General features: G+C 48.4%; 1 protein-coding gene across 4 annotated transcripts in view; it reads left to right on the forward strand.

Moving 5' to 3' along the window:
* Positions 1-15,438, forward strand: part of FGFR4 (fibroblast growth factor receptor 4) — a 48,699-nt gene extending 33,261 nt beyond the window's left edge. For 3 of the 4 annotated variants that reach the window (XM_053377213.1, XM_053377216.1, XM_053377215.1), the window contains 16 exons: positions 1,796-2,062; positions 3,483-3,659; positions 4,060-4,226; positions 5,652-5,775; positions 6,593-6,783; positions 7,718-7,856; positions 8,998-9,191; positions 9,626-9,771; positions 11,263-11,384; positions 11,503-11,613; positions 11,847-12,037; positions 12,642-12,764; positions 13,251-13,321; positions 14,085-14,222; positions 14,334-14,439; positions 14,580-15,438. In XM_053377213.1, the coding sequence (XP_053233188.1) occupies positions 1,796-2,062; positions 3,483-3,659; positions 4,060-4,226; positions 5,652-5,775; positions 6,593-6,783; positions 7,718-7,856; positions 8,998-9,191; positions 9,626-9,771; positions 11,263-11,384; positions 11,503-11,613; positions 11,847-12,037; positions 12,642-12,764; positions 13,251-13,321; positions 14,085-14,222; positions 14,334-14,439; positions 14,580-14,726 (2,414 nt within the window). In that variant the 3' untranslated portion in view covers positions 14,727-15,438. The remainder of the gene's footprint in view (positions 1-1,795; positions 2,063-3,482; positions 3,660-4,059; positions 4,227-5,651; positions 5,776-6,592; positions 6,784-7,717; positions 7,857-8,997; positions 9,192-9,625; positions 9,772-11,262; positions 11,385-11,502; positions 11,614-11,846; positions 12,038-12,641; positions 12,765-13,250; positions 13,322-14,084; positions 14,223-14,333; positions 14,440-14,579) is intronic. The other variant, XM_053377214.1, reaches the window with a different exon arrangement.
* The last annotated feature ends 3,354 nt before the right edge of the window (positions 15,439-18,792 follow it).

Genomic DNA, 18,792 nt, shown 5'->3' on the forward strand with positions numbered 1-18,792 from the left:
CCATCAGCAGATAGAGCTGAGTGTCATCAGCATATTGGTGACAGCCCAGCCCAAAGCTCCGGATAATCTGGGCAAGATCTGGGATAAAGATGTTAAAAAGCATTGGGGAGAGGATTGTGCCCTGCGGCACTCCACACACCAAGGAGTGGCGCGATGACATTTCACTCCCTAGTCCCACCCTCTTTCCCCGACCAGAGATAAAAGAGCACAACCAGTTACGGGCTATGCCCTGTATCCCCACGTCTGCGAGGCGGTGGTCCAGAAAATCATGATCAATCATGTCAAAGGCTGCTGACAAATCTAAAAGGATCACCAGTCCTGACCCACCTCGATCCAGCTGTCTACAGAGATCATCTGTTAGGGCAACCAGAGCCGTCTCGGTCCCAAAACCAGGACGGAAACCGGACTGAAATGGATCTAAAGCCAATGTTTCCTCCAGAAACCTACCAAGCTGTTCAGCAACCGCTCTCTCAATTACTTTGAGTGTCATATTCAGAAAACAGAAAAATTGCAGGAATTGAAGCGAAAAGCTCAACACAGTTTTGCTGCTAGTTCTGTGTGTATTTCCACATACAAACAGCAGTTTATTTCCCAATGTAGAAGATACAGAAATCTGAAGCAGGAAACGTCAGATACTTTGTTGTGCAAATGCCTCGCCACCATGTTGCAGAAGCGATGGGCTCCATAGGTTCCCAGATTGCCCTCCTGCATCAAATACCTGATCACGTTCTGTTTTGTGAAGCATTTGAGAGTTTGAACTTGCAGTGTTGCTTCTTTAGTAATTCAGTCGAAAGTGGCACCACTCCTTTAAAATCTTGGATCTAATAATTCTGCCTGTGTAACAATTTTAAAACACAGGTTCGAGAAGTGTTTCACTTTTCATGTTGAAGGTGAAAATATTCCACATAGAGCTCCCCTGCCCAAATCACTAATATTTCTAGTTGAGGCAAAGTCCAATTTCCCCTCCCCCCCCCCTTACTCCAGACCTTCCCATTTCTGCTCCAGAGCAAGCTGCTCTCCTGTTGATCAGGTCTGCTTAGTGCACAGACACTCCCAAATTGGATCAGCTTCCAAGTGCTAGCCCACTATGGGAACATTGAAGATCCGCCTGTAAGGGGCTCGACTGACTTGTGTTCTGAGAACAAGTGAGACAGCAAAAGTTATGGGCATACTGGCAACTCTCTGTTTCCACGGGGGGGTTGAATTCCTGGTGCCTGCGTACATCGGCAGAGCGAGCATAAGCCTGCCCCACTCTGTTGTGCCCCATTTCCAGGCCACTTCCGGGTCTGCGGCGATGAGTGTGCGCACGGTCACACATCAATCGGACGCACGTAAAATGGTTGCTGCCATGTATATGCAGAGTACTTTCCTCTCCCAAATGAAAAAACCAATCCTGTTCCGTGTGGGAAAGGTTGATGAAGCTTCCAGGTCAGAGGATGGAGAATTCAGGCAGCCTTGAGCTCTGGCATTTGCCCTTTGGGTGCCCTTGGGGTGGCACAGTTGGTGGCTGGTTGTTCTTGTGCACAGGACAGCCAGAAGCCTGTGAGACCAACCCATTCAACCATCTCCTAGAGGGTCACTCTTCTCATGCTCCAACACTTTCAAGCATGCCTTCTGGTGGTCCAGGGAGGAAATGGGGGTTATATGTTGGTGTCTTCTAGCATCTGTCTGGGGTAAAGGGAGCCCCTACTTATCCCATATTCCAGAGCATTTGAGTTACAGGTGTTAAACATGCGCTGTTTCTAAAGTGAGCTCACACTGTCATTTGCACTGACCCTCTTTTTGCGTTGGACAGAGATGCTTGACAGCCACATGCTGGAGACAGAGGAGGAGCACCTGCTACTGGACCCGGGGAGTCTGCTGAAGCTCTACTGCAGCACCAACCACAGCCTTGCGATCATATGGTATAAGGAAGCCAAGCAGCTTTTCCCAAGTGGGCGCATCCACATGCGGCAGAGCATGCTGGAGATTGTGGAAGCCACCTATGAAGATTCGGGCCTGTACTCCTGCCGAGCGCAGAGCACCGGGGAAAGCCTGCGCAACTTCACCATCTCTGTTGTGGGTAAGAGATGTTCCGGCCTCTCTTCAGAACGGTGGCAACCCTTTTTTTTTGTTTGAGGGAAGGCCGTATGGCACATGTTTGCTCAGTAATGTTTCTGCTCCTCAGGGCAAAGACCTCTCCTCCTAGTCCAATGTGGAATGGAAAAATGAGAAGCGGTGTCAGTGGAGTAAGGTCTTAAGAGCTGAGGAAACAGCTCTATGACATTCTTGCCATGTCAGCACCCCAAGGGGAGAAGAGGTCCCTTTTTAAGAGTAAGAAGGGGACGGAAGTGTTAGGGACACCCAGAAACAACCCAAACGGCTAGCAAAGACTAGTGCGTAAGAGAAGTAAGCAGCAAACAGAGGTGGGTTTTTAAAAATAAAATAAAAAGGGCAAAAAGTCTTAGGGGACCACTTGGAAACATTTCTGGGGCTTGACATGATCCACAACTTGCAGGTCAGCCACCCTTGGTTCATAGTGACTGGCAGTGGGTCTCCAGAATCCTTCCTCGCCTAACTTGGAGATGCCAGAGAACCAGGGACCTTTGGCATTCAAAGCGTCTGCTCTGCTACAACTCCTAGTCAACACAGACTTTGCCACACGTGCCTCGCATGTCCCCTGGTCAAAGGAACAAGAATTTATTTAACTTGGCGCTCCTGCTAAAGGACAATACAATATGAGCCTTGGTTTTCACATTGAAACTAGATGGTTGTCTGGAACAGCTGGTAGATCTCAGATTACACCCCTTCTGTGAAGGTTGCGCGAGCTGCTTAATCACTTCCGGGCCTGTTCAAGGTTTTGTCTTCAACATGTAAAGCCCCAAATGACTTTGGTTTAAAAAAACAAAACAAAAACAAGCCCTGATAGATTGCCTCCTCCTTTGTACTCTGCCCTGGGATTTAAGATCAGCAGGAGAGGCCCCACTGGTGGTCTGCTGACACCCTCAGAGGTCCAGGGGACAGAGTCACATGAGAAGGCCTTTTTTGTGGTGGCCCCCAAACTCTCTGCCTCCTGATGTACTCCTGATATCAACGCTGGGGTTTTGTGCAGGCTTTTGGAAATGTGCACGGTGATTGCTTTCTGTATATGCTTTTATTGTTTGGTGGTTGCTTTAATTTTTTGCTATTGATTGCATTTTACTGTTCGTATTGCGTTGTCCACCTGCCCAGGGACCTTTGGTGAAGGGCGCGTAATTAAATGTACTAAATAAAGAATAAGCAAACAAATGAGCTAGAACTGTAGCAGCCAACAGTGTTTCTCCTCCTCTCCCCCCAGTCACCTTTGAACACACTCCAGTTAGCATTTTGCCTGCTACTCTACACTCCTGCTAAGAAAATGCTGGTCCACTGTAGCCAGGTGCTCCCTTGATAACTGCCACTTGTTCAGTGCCCTATGGTTATTTAAGAAGCAAGACTACAAAGAATTACCATTTTGTTTTCAGATTCATTGGCATCTGGTGATGACGATGAAGACAGCGGTGTGGAGAGTGCCCATGCCGATTCCCTTGAGGAGCCCATACATACCCGGCGAGGTCAGTATGCCTCCTTGGCTGTGCTTCACTCAGTTCTGGGTGCTGCTGCATGCTGGGAGAGGGAACTGGGTGAAGAAGGGGTGCTTAGTAAGTACATGGACTCACGGTGGCCAGACATCTTCCTTTCTTACTTCCCAAGCCTCCTCTGCTGTCGATGTGTCCCAAAATTGTTTGATAACAGCTGCCTGCAAACTAGGGAGCTCTGCTTGAGCTTGGCACATATCCCAAAGCACACTCATTTCTCGTGGAACGTTGAGGTTCCTCAGTGGAAGGGTTGCCGTTGTGCATTTTGGCACATCCCTAGGTCCCTATGAGACACCTGCTCTCCCCTTGAACTCTCCCATATCCCATTGGCGTATCCTTTCTCTGAGAGCAATCCAGGGTTTGCTGCCACCATCAGGTAGAGCACAGACCTTTGTCCCTAAAGTGTGAGCCTCCCCTGAGCCTGAATTAAAAGCTGGAGCTAATAGTGTGATGCCTTTTTCAGCACCTTACTGGACGCACCCTCACCGAATGGACAAGAAGCTGTATGCAGTCCCGGCAGGGAACACAGTCAAGTTCCGCTGCCCAGCCTCTGGGAGCCCCAACCCGACAATCCGCTGGCTGAAGAATGGGAGGGAATTCCGAGGGGAGCACCGGATTGGAGGGATCAGGGTAAGTGCACAGCCCCTTAGAGATTTGCCATCTCTCCCCTTGCCTTCCTTTCCCTTTTCATCCACCTGGCTGGGACCTGCCTTGCCCACCAGGTTTTTATGAGTTAGGATTTGAGGGGTATGTGTGTGTGTGAGAGAGAGAGAGAGAGAGAGGCACAAGGGAATATGCTATAAGGAATCCACAATATTGCACAAGCCACTCAGCAGAGAACCAAGGGTCACCTCTGTGAGTTTGGGGAATTCAGCCTGCTGTCCAAAGACTCCAGGACCCTCTTCAGGACTTGCTGTGCCCCTGATCCCCTTTTGCTCTGGCTGCCCTAGCCTTGCCAGATCAATATATTAATTTGCAAAAGTTTGCTTCCATCAAAATAGCAGCTGCTAGACATTTCCACCTCTTTTGCCTGCATTTCTCCTCTTTCTGCTCCCTAGCTCGATTCAGTGCATTGTTAAAAAAGGTCAGCCTATGGACGTGCCCCATTCCTTAACAATGGAGCATGAACACATAATGCAAACACCATTGTTAAAATATCTACACCGGCTGCCCATTTGCTACTGAGCCAGGTTCAAGGTTGATTGGTATTAATCTACAAAGCCCTGAAGAACGTAGGTCCAGGGGCACCTTAGGGGCTGCTGGAACCCTTGTATGCCAGCACAATCACTGAGATAAGCTGCAGGAGTTTTGTTAGTTGTCCCTTGCACTGGCAAGGCTCATTTGACACCAACATGAAAAAGAGCCTTTAGTGTCATCAGCCCAGGCCTGTGGAGTGTTCTGCCAACAGATTCAGCAGGCAGCTTCTGCCTTGACCTTTAAACACCTGTGGGAAACTTTTCTATTCTGCCATGATTATGCAGGCAATTCAGAATACAGTCGTACCTTAGAAGTCAAACGTAATCTGTTCCAAAAGTCCGTTTGACTTCCAAAATGTCCAGAAACCAAAGCGCGGCTTCTAATTGGCTGCAGGAAGTTCCTGCAGCCAATTGGAAGCCCTGTCGGACATTTGGGTTTCAAAGAACGTTCACAAACTGGAACATTCATTTGGGAGCCAAAACGTCTGAGTACCAAGGCGTTCAGAATCCAAGGTATGACTGTACATCTTTTCACAACAGTTAGCTGATGGTCTCTGTTTTTTAAATTGTTACATGTTTTTTAATATATAGATACTAAACAGCTTTGATATGTTACTATGATACACCAGTATATAAATAGTTTTGTAAATGAAGAAATATTTGCTGGCCTTAGTATATAGCTCAAAGGATTTGTGTCTAAAACAAGGGACTTTTGTTCCCTTTTCTTGCGAGGAATCCTATTCGGAATAAGGGAATTTCCCTTTAAAAAAGGGAAACGTTGACAGCTATGGCCCTGATGGACAGCCCTTTTAAAAGAAGGTGATAATCTTGGCTTCTGCCTTTTCCTCTTTCCACCCAGCTAAGGCATCAACACTGGAGCTTGGTCATGGAGAGTGTGGTGCCTTCGGACCGAGGCAACTACACTTGCCTGGTGGAGAACAAGTTTGGCAGCATCCGCTACAGCTACTTCCTGGACGTGCTAGGTGAGGTGGCCTTCTCCCTGCCATACTGTTCCAAATCTAGATATGTGACCCTCCCCCACCCCCATAGCAACATGTGAAAAGAAGACAAGGAAAGTGGGCTGCCCCCCCACTCCCCCACCTTCAGCCTGAAACGCTCCTTCCTCCTTTGCCGATGAGTGCTTCTGAGTCTGTGTGGGATGCCAGACCCCAATTCCCTGGCAGCTTGCCAGGTTCCTGTGGGAAGGAACAAGGCTCGCCACCCTGACCTCAGGCACCCCCAAAGAGAAGGAAAATGCCCCGAACCCGCTTTTGACTTCAAAGGGAGTTGGAGATCTCCCAGGCCATAAAGTCAGATGAAATTAATTAGCCCTGCCTAGATCTATAGGACTAGCTCTAAGCCTTTTGCTCCCTTATCTCTCAGCCCCTCATTATCTGTCTTCTCTGGGCTTACTTGTAATCACCGGAAAGAGGCTCTGGAGCCAGGCAGGGGTGGGAGTTCAGCCCATGGCATTAAGTAATATCAGATCTGCTGGGCTGGAAGGAGATGGCGGACGGTGGGGGGGTGGGAGAGAGACATTCAGATCCCACCAGGCCTTTAGGCGGGACTGCATATACTGCTGTACTAGGGAGCTTTGAGAAGAAAGTGCTGCACTTTGATAGATGGGGTAACTCCCTGGCAGTTGGCTGCGCCTCTGCACTCCCGGACGGCTGTGATAGCACTATCAGCTCCATGTGCAGTGATTTATGTGCTGTAGAGCATGACCTTAGCTCCTCTGGGTGGGACCTGGCAGTCTTCAGCTGTGCTGGACAACAACTTTCCCTGCTCTCTTCCTGGCAGAGAGATCTCCGCACAGGCCTATCTTGCAAGCCGGGCTGCCGGCCAACACCACCGCAGTGGTGGGCAGCGACGTTGAGTTCTTCTGCAAGGTTTACAGCGACGCCCAGCCCCACATACAGTGGCTCAAGCACATTGAAGTGAATGGCAGCAGCTACGGCCCAGATGGAGTCCCCTATGTGCAAGTGCTTAAGGTAACCAGAGCCCTCCCTTTATTTTTTGCAGAGATTTCCATTGCCAGAAAGGTCGCTTTTCCCCACACTTTTAGGCAAACAACAGAGGTTACGGAGTGGGGGGGGGGAGCAGGGGCTGGATAGGAAGTGGCACCTTTCAGTGGGCTAGATTTAGACCAGGGGCCCCTAGTTGCTGACCCCTCATCTGTGGAGCCAAGGGCATATATAGCCTATTACCCATATTAAGAATTGCACATTTTGCAATATGCGCCTAAGCTAACATTTTCAAACCAAAAGTTTATCTTAAAAGAAGGCTTTTACAAGAGTGATTGCTGTGTTTATTTGCAAAGAAAGAGAGGAGGTCCAAGACTGGCTGAGATGCTACTTTCAATAGCACCAACTCTGTAAGCTTGGAGCATAGCTTTCCAAACCTTTCATGTTAGTGACACACTTTTTGGACATGCATCATTATGTGACAAAGTAATTCAGTTTTACTAGCAAACCAGAAATTAAACTAACCCCTTTCCAGCCCCAGAAGGAACATGAGGAGTGTTTGCACATCACACCTACACACTGCAGTCGAGTGTCGTGACACACAGTTTGGAAAGATGTGGCTTAGAGTATATGTCCAGAAAACAAGCAAACACAAAGAACTGCATCATGAGTCCCAGTTGGGTTGCTTATTCTCACAGCAGAGTTGTTGTGTCTCAAGCCCAGAGGCTTGGAAGCAATAAAACTTAGCAATGGCTGTGGTGCACTTATTTAGGGCATCCTCACCAGAGATTGGGGTACATGACCATTAATCAGGCATTTATGAGATAAAGATGCACCCTTGAAAGATATATTGGCAGCAAGCAAGATGTTCCCCTTCCAATGAGAAGCTTGAATAACCTTTTTGTGTCAACGAGAACTAATGTTTTTCTCCCTGCCTCCCACTGGCAACTTATTTTGGCAGACTGCAGATATTAACAGCTCAGAGGTGGAAGTGCTGTACCTGCGCAATGTCTCCATGGAAGATGCTGGGGAATATACCTGCCTGGCAGGGAATTCCATTGGCCTGTCATACCAGTCAGCTTGGCTCACTGTGCTTCCAGGTGAGAAAGGACAGTGGATGATTGGATGGGGGGAAAGATGGATAATGGTAGTAGGGTATTCCTTTGCAGAGCTAGAAGCAGAGATTACCTTTCCTAAAGGAGACGCTTGGGGGTGGGGACTATACTGTGCATGTCGTACCCCTGTAGAATATCCAATGAGATGAATGTGCTAAAGAGAGAGACAGAGAGATAAATGGCTGAAAACAAATTGCAAGACACACTGCCCCACTTGAGCATTAAGTTGCCAATCAATCAGTCAACATGACAGATCTATTCACTGTAGAATTATACAGAACAATCTACTGTTGTCTTTTGTCAATATATCAATCACAATATGACAGCTTCAGTCCATCAAAAGAGATGCTGCACTTCTCAGTGTATAAATCCTGAAAAGACAGACTGGATTTTGGACCCACTTTGTACAAGGAAGAATCCAGCCACTTTTAAGTCCCTTGATTTGAATGGAGAATTAGGACAGGCAGGTGAAAAATCAGACAGGGCCCTTGCAGCTTGAATAGTTGTGTAGACCAACACTCCTACATAGCTATTAAGGATGCAGGTAATATAAATAGGTGGAGACTAGGTGCTGTTTTTTAATACCTACAAATTAGACATATTCCACTGATTAAAAACAAAAAGGCCTAAGTACATCTTAAGGGGTGGGGTGGGGTAGGGAATTGTAATGAAATGAATTCTGCCTAGGCTTTGAATGGCTAGAGCTTGAAAACAGCACATTGTATATGTAATTAAATGTGGAAGAGATACTGCAAGAAATTCCAGGAGCTAGGAAATTTCTGTTTAGCAAAAGCTCTAGGTTTTCACTGAAAGGCAACTGCCTTAAAATGGCTATGTGATGGCTCAAGGATAGCTCAAGGATGAGAGTATGATCTAGCCAGAGTTATCTTTTTATGCGCCATTTATGACAGTCAAAGTGATCTAAACATATGTTAGGCTCTCTCATTGAAATCAGTGGGATGCATTTTGTACCTGCAGCCAGGTACAGACAGGCTGTTTTTGCAGACCGATGTACACACCGTGCAGCACAGCCATGTTCCCTCCAGCCCAGCTGGCTACCTGCTGTGGTCAAAGCAGGTTTAACCCCCCTGAAGCATGCTAACTGTGGATTTATTTGCTATTGCAGAAGAAGAAGAAGTGCAAGAGGCAAATTCCCCTGAAATCAAGTATACCGATATAATTATCTACACTTCGGGGTCTTTAGCCATTGCGATGGCTATTGTCATTGTTGTCTTGTGCCGGATGCAAACCCAGCCGAGCAAGCAGCCCTTGGAGCCCATGGCCGTACACAAACTCTCCAAATTCCCGCTCATTCGGCAGGTAGGTACTGAAAGACCCAGAACTAACCTTAAAGTACCCAGTAACCTTAAAGAAGGATCCATTGTGCCACTGCAGTGGTTTTCAAGGGCCCACAATGTTCTCTGCTGGCTCAGACCAAGAGTCAGTAATGGACAAAGTGAGGTACTCAGATCCTTGGAGTACAACAAATTATTCAGGGTAGTAAAATCCCAGTCAGACCATGCAGATATCCGAAAACAGCCCTCCCAAGTTCAGCTAAACTGTCAGGGCAGCATCTGGTTGGCTAGATGGACCTTGTTTGCATTGTAGATGGCTCTTATTGGTGTTAGGTGTGCGTGTTCTGCCCTGTCCTTTGTTTCATTGTGTCCTTTGTGCCCTTGTCTAGTCCGTTCTTGCTCTGGAGTAAAGCAGTGTCTGTGGGGCAATCTACTTGAATGTTGGGTCTTTCTCCACAGTTCTCCTTGGAATCCAGCTCCTCAGGGAAGTCCACCACATCACTGATGCGTGTCACCCGCCTCTCCTCAAGCTGCACACCCATGCTGGCTGGGGTCATGGAAGTGGAGCTGCCTCTGGACTCCAAGTGGGAATTCCCACGAGACAGGTAAGTCTTGTGAAGTGCAGCATAGCTTTCTTCTGCATGTGCCACTGAGGATGCTGGCCAGGCTCTCACATGACTCACACAAGCCCAGTGTCAGAATGGCAAAACCACCTTCTCACCAAACTTGTATCAAAATGTGTGTTTATTAACACTAAGGGCTACTTCCCACATGTGGTACAGCTGCCCAATTGTCAGTGGCCTTAGACCCATGCTTGCCTGTGTTCACAGAGAGGAAGCAGCAGGTGAGCTGGAAGTTCACGTGTGCCTGGCTGTACAGGACTCTTGTTCCCACCAACACAGTGGCTCCAAAAATGGCATCACAGCCGTCACATACCACCTGGTACGCACGTGCTTCAGTTTCACATGTTATGTCCCCCTCACAAGTGAGGGCAAGCACAGCAAGTAGAGTGGCCAAGTACCACAAAGAAGGAAGGCAGTAGAGTGAATGAGAGTACTGCTTTCTTCAAAGAACAAATGGTTACAAAACCATTGTAACCCTGCTTAGCTCTGTGACTAAGGGGCTAGCTATAAAAATTGTCTGGTATTAAACGCCGTGCAGTTTGCCTCTTGAATTGCTGCCTGTAGAACAAAGGTAAGGAACCTCAGACTGAGGGGCCAGGTGTGTGTGTACGTCAGCTACTATACAATGGCAAAATTTACACCCATTTCCTCACTCACTTTTACACACACACATAATTTTATTGTATGCTGCCTTTCCATACTTCAAACCATGCTCAAGGCAGCTTACAACATGGAACAAAATACATAACTACAACACAACAAAAGTAGTCACAAACAATAAATTAAACAATAAAAAACCACAAAACCAAACTGAACAATTTCCACATAAAATGCAACAAAATCTAAAATAAAATACAAAAAACTAATGGCAGCAACCATCCTCCCAAACAATACTCCAGGCCAAGAGTCTGATCAGCAGCCTCAGCTTTTGTAGCTGGAGTCAGTCAGGGCCCCACCTTCCCAGGCCAGGTGGAAAGGGCAGACACAGCAGGGAGCGGGTCTTCCAGGACTCACAGACAAGATGGACCTTTGTCTCTGGCATATGGCCCTCAGAAGATTGCCTAGAAGGGAATGCTGCCCTTGTGCTGGAAAAGGTTTCCCACTCCAGCTGCTACAGTCTCTTGGAAATGAACTTGTTAGCAAATTCTTGGAAATGAAAGGAATTTGTTAGTCAGTGCACTGTGTAGACATTGATGAACGCCCCCCAATGATGCTTGTACATATCACCTCACCTCACAACTTGGGATAGCTGATGCATGGGCCTGGGAGAGAACATTGGGTGAGATTTCTATGTTGTGGTTGAGGCCCTGCAAATGCACCTGGTGCTAACATCTGATTCTGCCCCACTGCAGGGGACCTGCCAGCTTTTGGATACAGCCATGAGTTTAGGTCCCACCCACCCAAATGCATCTGTACCCATGACAACATGAGATTGTCCTTTTAAGGAGGCTTTCTACCCTTCTTTTTCCCCAGGCTTGTGCTGGGCAAGCCACTGGGTGAGGGCTGCTTTGGGCAAGTGGTGAGAGCAGAAGCCTACGGCATCGATCAAGAACGACCAGAGCGACCCATCACTGTGGCTGTCAAGATGCTCAAAGGTAAACACAATATACAGGGTTAAGAGAGCTGAATCATTGGGCTTCAGTCCTTCCACTGTTGGATTCTAGTCTAGATCATGGGATGCCCCAGTCTGACCTCCTTCTGTTGCCTTGCCAGATAATGCTACTGACAAAGACTTGGCTGACCTCATCTCAGAAATGGAAATGATGAAACTGATGGACCAACACAAGAATATAATCAACCTGTTAGGAGTCTGTACGCAGGATGGTAAGTGACTGCCTCTTTGGGCTGGGAAGCAGGGGATACCAGGTGCTGTGAGGAAAGAGGCAGGGATGTTTGGGAAGTCAGGAGAGACTAGAACCTTTGTGGGGTCAATAGGAGGATGCTGCAACTGAACAATGGTTCTAGGCTCTGATGTTCTAGGATAGGAGCAGACATTGTGCGGGATTTATGAAGGCTGCACCTGAGAGCACAGGCTCACATATAACTCCTGACTGCAGGGCCTCTCTATGTGATTGTGGAGTTTGCTGCCAAGGGGAACTTGCGGGAGTACCTGCGCGCCCGTCGCCCTCCCACGCCAGACTACACCTTTGATATCACCAAGATGCCTGAGGAGCAGCTGTCCTTCAAAGACTTGGTCTCCTGTGTCTACCAGGTGGCACGTGGCATGGAGTACCTGGAGTCCAAGCGGGTAAGAGCAGCCTGGCCCAAACGGCTTTGCCCCCTCACCAACCCTAGCAGGATCCATACTTAAGCAGAAATGACTTGCCCAATGGGCAAATGTCATCTGAAGCATTGGCAGGTCCTGTTGGAGTGCCAACAGTGAAAATAATAATAATAATAATAATAATAATAATAATAATAATAATAATAATAATTTAGTATTTATACCCCGCCCATCTGGCTGGGTTTCCCCAGCCACTCTGGGCGGCTTCCAACAAAATATTAAAATACAATAGTTAAAAGCTTCCCTAAAACTGTGAAGGCTCTAAGCCAGGCACTGGCACTCTAAAGCTTTTGCTGGGCTCTTGACTGGCCCATGAGGGTCAGCTACATGAGGGTTAGGTCTACCAAAGGAGAGGGGTATGTATGTACCAGGCCTGGGCAGCCATCATGTGATGAATGAGTGAATGGCAAGGCAGAGAGGCAGCGAAGCTCCTCCTGATTCTCATGGTAGATGCAGCAACAACCCACTAGCCCAGATGTGTCTGACACTGGACTGCAGTCTGGGCTGCAGTGGGCTCTCCGGATCCTCAGAGAGGATTCATCTCTTCTCTCTCTCTCTCTCTCTGCAGTGCATTCACCGGGACCTGGCTGCTCGCAACGTCCTTGTCACTGAAGAAAACGTCATGAAAATTGCAGATTTTGGCTTGGCCCGGGGTGTTCATGACATTGACTACTACAAGAAAACCAGCAATGTGAGTGAGATGGTATTTGAGAGGCACAGGAGGGAAGACTCAGAATTGGCAACAGGCTTTGGAAATACGCAATGCGGTTGGGAAAAAGAGAGGAGGTTGGGCACTGGGGGAGAGCAATTACTGTGCTCTGTATTTCTTAACAATAAATGGTTAACAATGTATGGAAGCCAACTTGGGAGGGTAGCTACCCTGACAGGTGGCATATCAACCTTTTAAATAATTATGTAGTATAAAGTAGTAGAGAAACCTTCATAGCCCTTTGTGTGTGCTTACACACATTCTTGCACTACCCTGTTAGTGAAGAGAGATATTTTTTTACTTTCAATGAATCCAGGGTCTTGTAGGAAACTAGAATGAGCACATCTATGGAAGTGGATATGTGGCTATTGCTCAGTGGATGCTAGAGGGTAGAACTCAGAAGGAAGAGGAGACATTGCCCAGGGAAAGTGTCAATGAATTGAGAGTTTTTCTTTTTTCTCCCCACAGGGTCGTCTACCTGTAAAATGGATGGCACCAGAGGCTCTTTTTGACAGGGTGTACACCCACCAGAGTGATGTGTAAGTATGACTCTGCAAGGCTCTCGCAGCCACATCAGCCTACACAGCTATATCTGGCAGAGCAGCTGAGCTACTGTGTTTTTAAAAGGGAGAAGTTGCCTTATACTAAAGAAGAGCATTGATCCATCTTGCTCAGTACTGCCTACCAGTGTTGCTCTAACTTGGGTCCCCAGCTGTTGTTGGACTACAAGTCCCATCATCCCTAGTTAGCAGCAGCAGCATAGTCAGGAATGATGGAGGTTGTACTCCAACAACATCTGGAGACCCACATTTGAGAAACACTGACATACACTAGCTCTCTGGGGTCTTTCCTACTTTTATTTAAAGATGCAAAGAATTGAACTTGGGGGTGTTTTGCATGCAAGCTACAGCCCTTTCCCAACCATCCTGGCTGTATGGAGAATAAATGGGCCTATTTGTCTGTCAGTCCTACTAGATGAACCATAAGTGGCATGGAAAAGCCAGGGTGCAATGGCCCTACCTGCCTGCATAAAGATGACAAGAAGCATAGAATTGCTTGCTCCCTGTAAAGTGGTCCATCATTGTAACCTGTCTCCAGCATATGTAACTTCAATACATGCCACCTCTGTGGTCACAAATCCATCTTTGTGAGATTTTGCTGAAGTAGTGCACATTCCACAGGGGCAAGGTCCACCTTCTGATGCTTGGTGGTAGTGTAGGGCTAATCTGGACATATCCACCTCGAATTTCTTTATGGCTTTCTTGCCCCTTTATTTTCCCTGACCCTCAACTGTGCTTTCAGGTGGTCCTTTGGCATTCTGATGTGGGAGATCTTTACGTTGGGTGGTTCTCCATATCCGGGCATCCCGGTGGAAGAACTCTTCAAGCTCCTGAGAGAAGGTCACCGGATGGACAAGCCCTCCAACTGCACCCACGAACTGTAAGTGCCGTCATGTGTGTGCCTCTTGTGGGCTCGATCTTAACCACAGCACCTGCATCCATATTATGGGATGCTCTAGCCTGAGATGTCCCCTCCCCTTTTCCCAAACAGGTACATGATGATGCGTGAGTGCTGGCATGCTGTGCCCTCCCAGCGGCCCACCTTCAAGCAGCTGGTAGAGGGACTGGATAAGGTCTTGGTTGCTGTCTCTGAAGAGGTAGGTTCAGACCACCAGGAAGAGGCACGAAGGCAGCTGTTTCAGAAACCCTTTTAACTTCCTGGAATCAGAAGTAGAGGGAGCCAAGCCTTTGTCCCTTGTGAATGCTGACAGGGTGTCCTTTCTCTCTTTCCCTCCAGTATCTGGACCTGTCAATGCCCTTTGAACAGTATTCTCCATCCTGTGAGGACACGACCAGCACCTGCTCCTCCGACGACTCTGTCTTCACCCATGACCCTCTGCCCATCACCCCCTGCCTCTTCCCCTACCACAATGTGCGGACATGAGAAGAGTAGTCGGCAGTGGACCCCAGGGCAGGATTTCCTCTCTCTCTATTCCTAGAGGATTACGCAGCTTGGGAGCAGAAGTTCTTACATTGTCCCTGGTGGAAGAAAATGCTGGGAGCCATATCAGCAGGGGCTGAGAGTGCATCTCAGGGTCCTGGAGCCTGCTGGACACCCGCAACTTAAAGGTTTCCTGGCGAGGACTGGGTGCCTTCCTTGTAAACTGCTGCAGGTGCTCCCAGCACTCGTGCTGGTGCCTTCTTGCCCTATAATCTCAGGTTCCCCCAAAGCCGTTGCTCTAGCTGAGCCTTGGATGCTACCAGCTGTCTGAGGAGAAGTAGGACCAGATAAGCAGGGAGGAACCTAATCCCAGGGAGAGCAGCACTCTCGACATGCCTGGGCTCCCCCTTCACCCAACCCATGGGACCATTCCCCCCAGCCATGGGGCGCCCTGCTTGTTTGTTTGATACTATTCCCAATTTAATAATATTTTTATGAAATCTCATTATTTGGCAGGAGCCAGCCAGCTTTCTCAGGCCCACCCCATCCGCACCTGGACACACGACCACAAGGACAGACGTTTTGAGCGGGGTGTGGCCCTTCCCTCCTGGCTCCTGCTGTCCCCTGTACATAACCCTAGAGATAAATATTTATGTACATATCATTTCTAATGCACATGAATTATCCACACCCATAAATTATTTTTTGGAATAGAGCCTTCTGCCTAGGCCATTTATTTTCTCCAGGGAAAGGTATGGCCTGCTTCCAAGGAAGTGTTAGCCTCTGCTGGGACCCATCTGCTAGGGAAGTGGATCTTGAAGTACCACCATCTCTCCCATAGGGCTGGGAAGGCAGCTCAGACCACTTGGGTCTTGACTTGCCTGGCTGCATCAGTCGTATGTCAAGGCCAAGTGGGACTACTGCAACTTAACTGGGCTTTTGTCTAGGTGGATGCTGTGGAAGTGCTCTCTGATGGACAGTCTGTGGTTCTTATCCTTTTCTGTGATAACTGCCAGAGAGAAGTTGATGGGCCAGTTGGATCCTTCTCTCAGTGCCCCCATCAAAGCCTCAAGATCATGGCCAGATCTTGGGCCAGCTGTAAACCAAGGAAGTACAGTGCTTGCAACACCCCAAAGACTAAGGAGGAGGGAATATAAGCACATCTGTCTAGGGGTGGTGGTGAATGAAGCCTTTGACCCTTGGAAGAGTCCTTGCAAGCCTGTTTTGCTGGTGGCTGGCTCTTCCTAGCAGTGAGCGCTGGCACAACTTACGACACATTCAGCCTATGTTGCTTCAGCTTCTATGTCCGTCATCAAAGGTTGGGTGGATTTGAGCCCAAGCAGGCACCTGTACTGTCTGCTTGCATGCAGAGTGTGCACCTGTGTACTTCTCCCGTAGTGTGGAGCAGGCCAAAGAAGGGGGGGGAGGCAGGGGCATCACTTCCATTCCTGCTCAGCTTGCTCACGCACAAAGCACTCCCCCATCTGTTCTGCATTAGCCGCTGTTCCGTTTAAGCCACCGTGAACTCTGCTACCAGCATCTCCCTGAAATTGATCCAGCAACTGGCCACTCTTTCAGAGCCTGGGAATCTATCTCTGGATACAGCAGAGCCCAGTGGGAATATTCCTCCCCCTCCCAGCTATTGGTCTGAGCACAATGATCTCAAAGGGAGCCCTCAGAATCCTCCTTTTCTGCCTCATCGTAGTTGCAGAGGATCTGGCATGCCAGGAAGCTGGAGAAGGATATTTAGGGGAAGCATTTGACCATTTATTGCTTCCGACTCCAGCCCCCTTTGCATGTGCGATGCCCCGGTGCCTGCCCGCTCTTCCTCCCGCCCCTGAGCTATGCACAAAGCATGGGCTCAGCCCCAGGAGGTAGCTGCAGCTGTCCGTCTCCCCCACCCTGCCCCATCCACTTGGTTTAAAGTTTCACAAGAGACCTTGTGAAGGAATTGCAACCCCTGCTGTCCCAGTGGGGATAGGGTTTCAATGGGCAATTTCCCCCTGCGCTGCTTCCTCTCTCCCAGCTGTAGCCCATCGTTCCCCCTCCAGCTGGGTTGAGAAGGGATGAGAAACACAGCGCCAGAAGCTGCCCGTCGTCCTACGCATCGTTCCCATCAAAGGGGGTGTGCTGGAATGAGGTGGAGCATGCATCTGTATGCTGCTGCTGCCATGATTGTGTGCGGGCAGCTGGATCATGTATATGGGCCTCGGGGCACAGACTCCAAAGGGCAGCACAAAGGCTTTTGCCCAAGGGCACAGGAGATGCTGCGACAGGTGCAAAGACGTGAGTCCTTGCTAATCCCGTCAGCATCCTCTGTTACCGTCTTCAGACTCAGTCCTGCACGTACACCAGTATGGGCCACTGCAGCACTTGGGGAAATCTAACCCTGAGCTTCTACTAACAGCTTCCAGAGGCATGTTAATCCAGTTGCTTCTTTGCTCACTCTTGTAAGCCAGCATGATGGATGTTTCAGCTTGTCCCGTGCCATCTTCCAAGCAAGACACATGGATGACATTGGAGGCTGAGCTTAATTGGTGACAAGCTGCAGGGAGGAGGGAGAGAGTCTGGAAATACGTGCAGATGCAACTGTGCTTCATCGTACACACTCCAGTGCAAAAAAGCTAGTACTCGTGGGGCTCTTAAAGAGTCAACACTTCCATTATAATAAATGTTTGGATCCCCTTTAGCAGATAACGGATCCTGTGAGGAATGTACAGCATCAGAGTTAAGTTACATTTGAGCCAATTTTTGCAGGTACAAACAATTGTAGAAGCAAAATTCATTGGTGCAAAAAGTTGCCTTTTCTATTAAATTCTAATTTTTATACTGCTGAACTTCCCGATTGTGGAGTTTGGCATATCCAGTGCAGTAATAACACGTCCAAGTGGTCACACTTGCAAATTGTTGTTTTCATCTCATACTTACGATGAGTGAATGGTTTAATTAAGTTGAATCCTCACTTGAATGCAGCCCAAATGGTCCTCTATCCTGCCTAGTCTCCCCCATGTGTTTTCCTGGATTCCTACCCCATGGCTGCTATTCCCTATTCAAACCGCTGCTGCCTGCCACCATACAGGGCAAATGTATGGGCTACCCCCGTGAACAGATTGGCCTTGAATGCGACAGAAAAGTAGGTCAAAGGCTGCTCCTTGGAGGAGGAGGTATGCTGTGAAACTGGCAGGTTCAAAAACGGTTGGATGCCTAGTCCGCTGCAGTAGGCAAGTAGTTTGCTGAGCTCAAAGTGTGTCTCAATGATGTCCAAGACAAAAACCAGCAAGAGTCAGAGATGTTTGGGGATGAATGGCGACCAGAACTGGTACAGCAAATGCCAGAGGATGTTCACACTCTTGTTTCCAGGCACCTACTAGTAGTTAAAATGAAGCCATAATAGGGGCAAATTATCAAACATCTGCCTGGTTACAGTGTGGAAGGGATTTGGCACTTTCCTGAGAGGCTGGGGCCAGCAACAGGCGACTCTCTGCTGGGATCTGTGAATGATCCAACTGGCAAGGTTGCTCTTCCTGTGACTTTTCACATCTCATCCAGCGCAGATCATACCAGCTCCTAACAAGTCCTTGGAGGCCCTTTTCCCTGAGATGTTGACAGCTCTTACATGGCTTTTTCTGCCAAAACAATGTAACTAATCTGAAATGGAACTGACAGGGCTTCTGAAAGGCAGACGTCCTCTTTGCCCTTGGTGGTAGAAGAGACATTTTAACCTATTCAGAGGAGTCGGTTGAGCATGCAGCCCCTGGTCAATGCCAATCCTCTTAACCACGGAAGCCACTAGAAAGGCCAATCGGAACCAACCAGCTGCCAACCCGCCAGGAAGCAGTAGGTATTTGGGATAGCACAGCACAAGGAATTAATGGGGCTTTTGCTCCTGTTTCAATGGTTTGAACTGACAGCCGGGTCCCAAAGGAGGACCACAATATATTGGTGGGTTTCCCCATTTAAAAGCAAGGGAAGCACTGGCACTGGGAATCAGAAATTGTTAATTGAAAAGCTGGAACAGAGTGGCACAGGATGCCAAAAACTGTCCAGGGTTGAGGGCAGAACAGAGCTG

The sequence above is a fragment of the Podarcis raffonei genome, chromosome 2, assembly GCF_027172205.1.
Source record: "Podarcis raffonei isolate rPodRaf1 chromosome 2, rPodRaf1.pri, whole genome shotgun sequence".
Taxonomy (NCBI): Eukaryota; Metazoa; Chordata; class Lepidosauria; order Squamata; family Lacertidae; genus Podarcis; species Podarcis raffonei.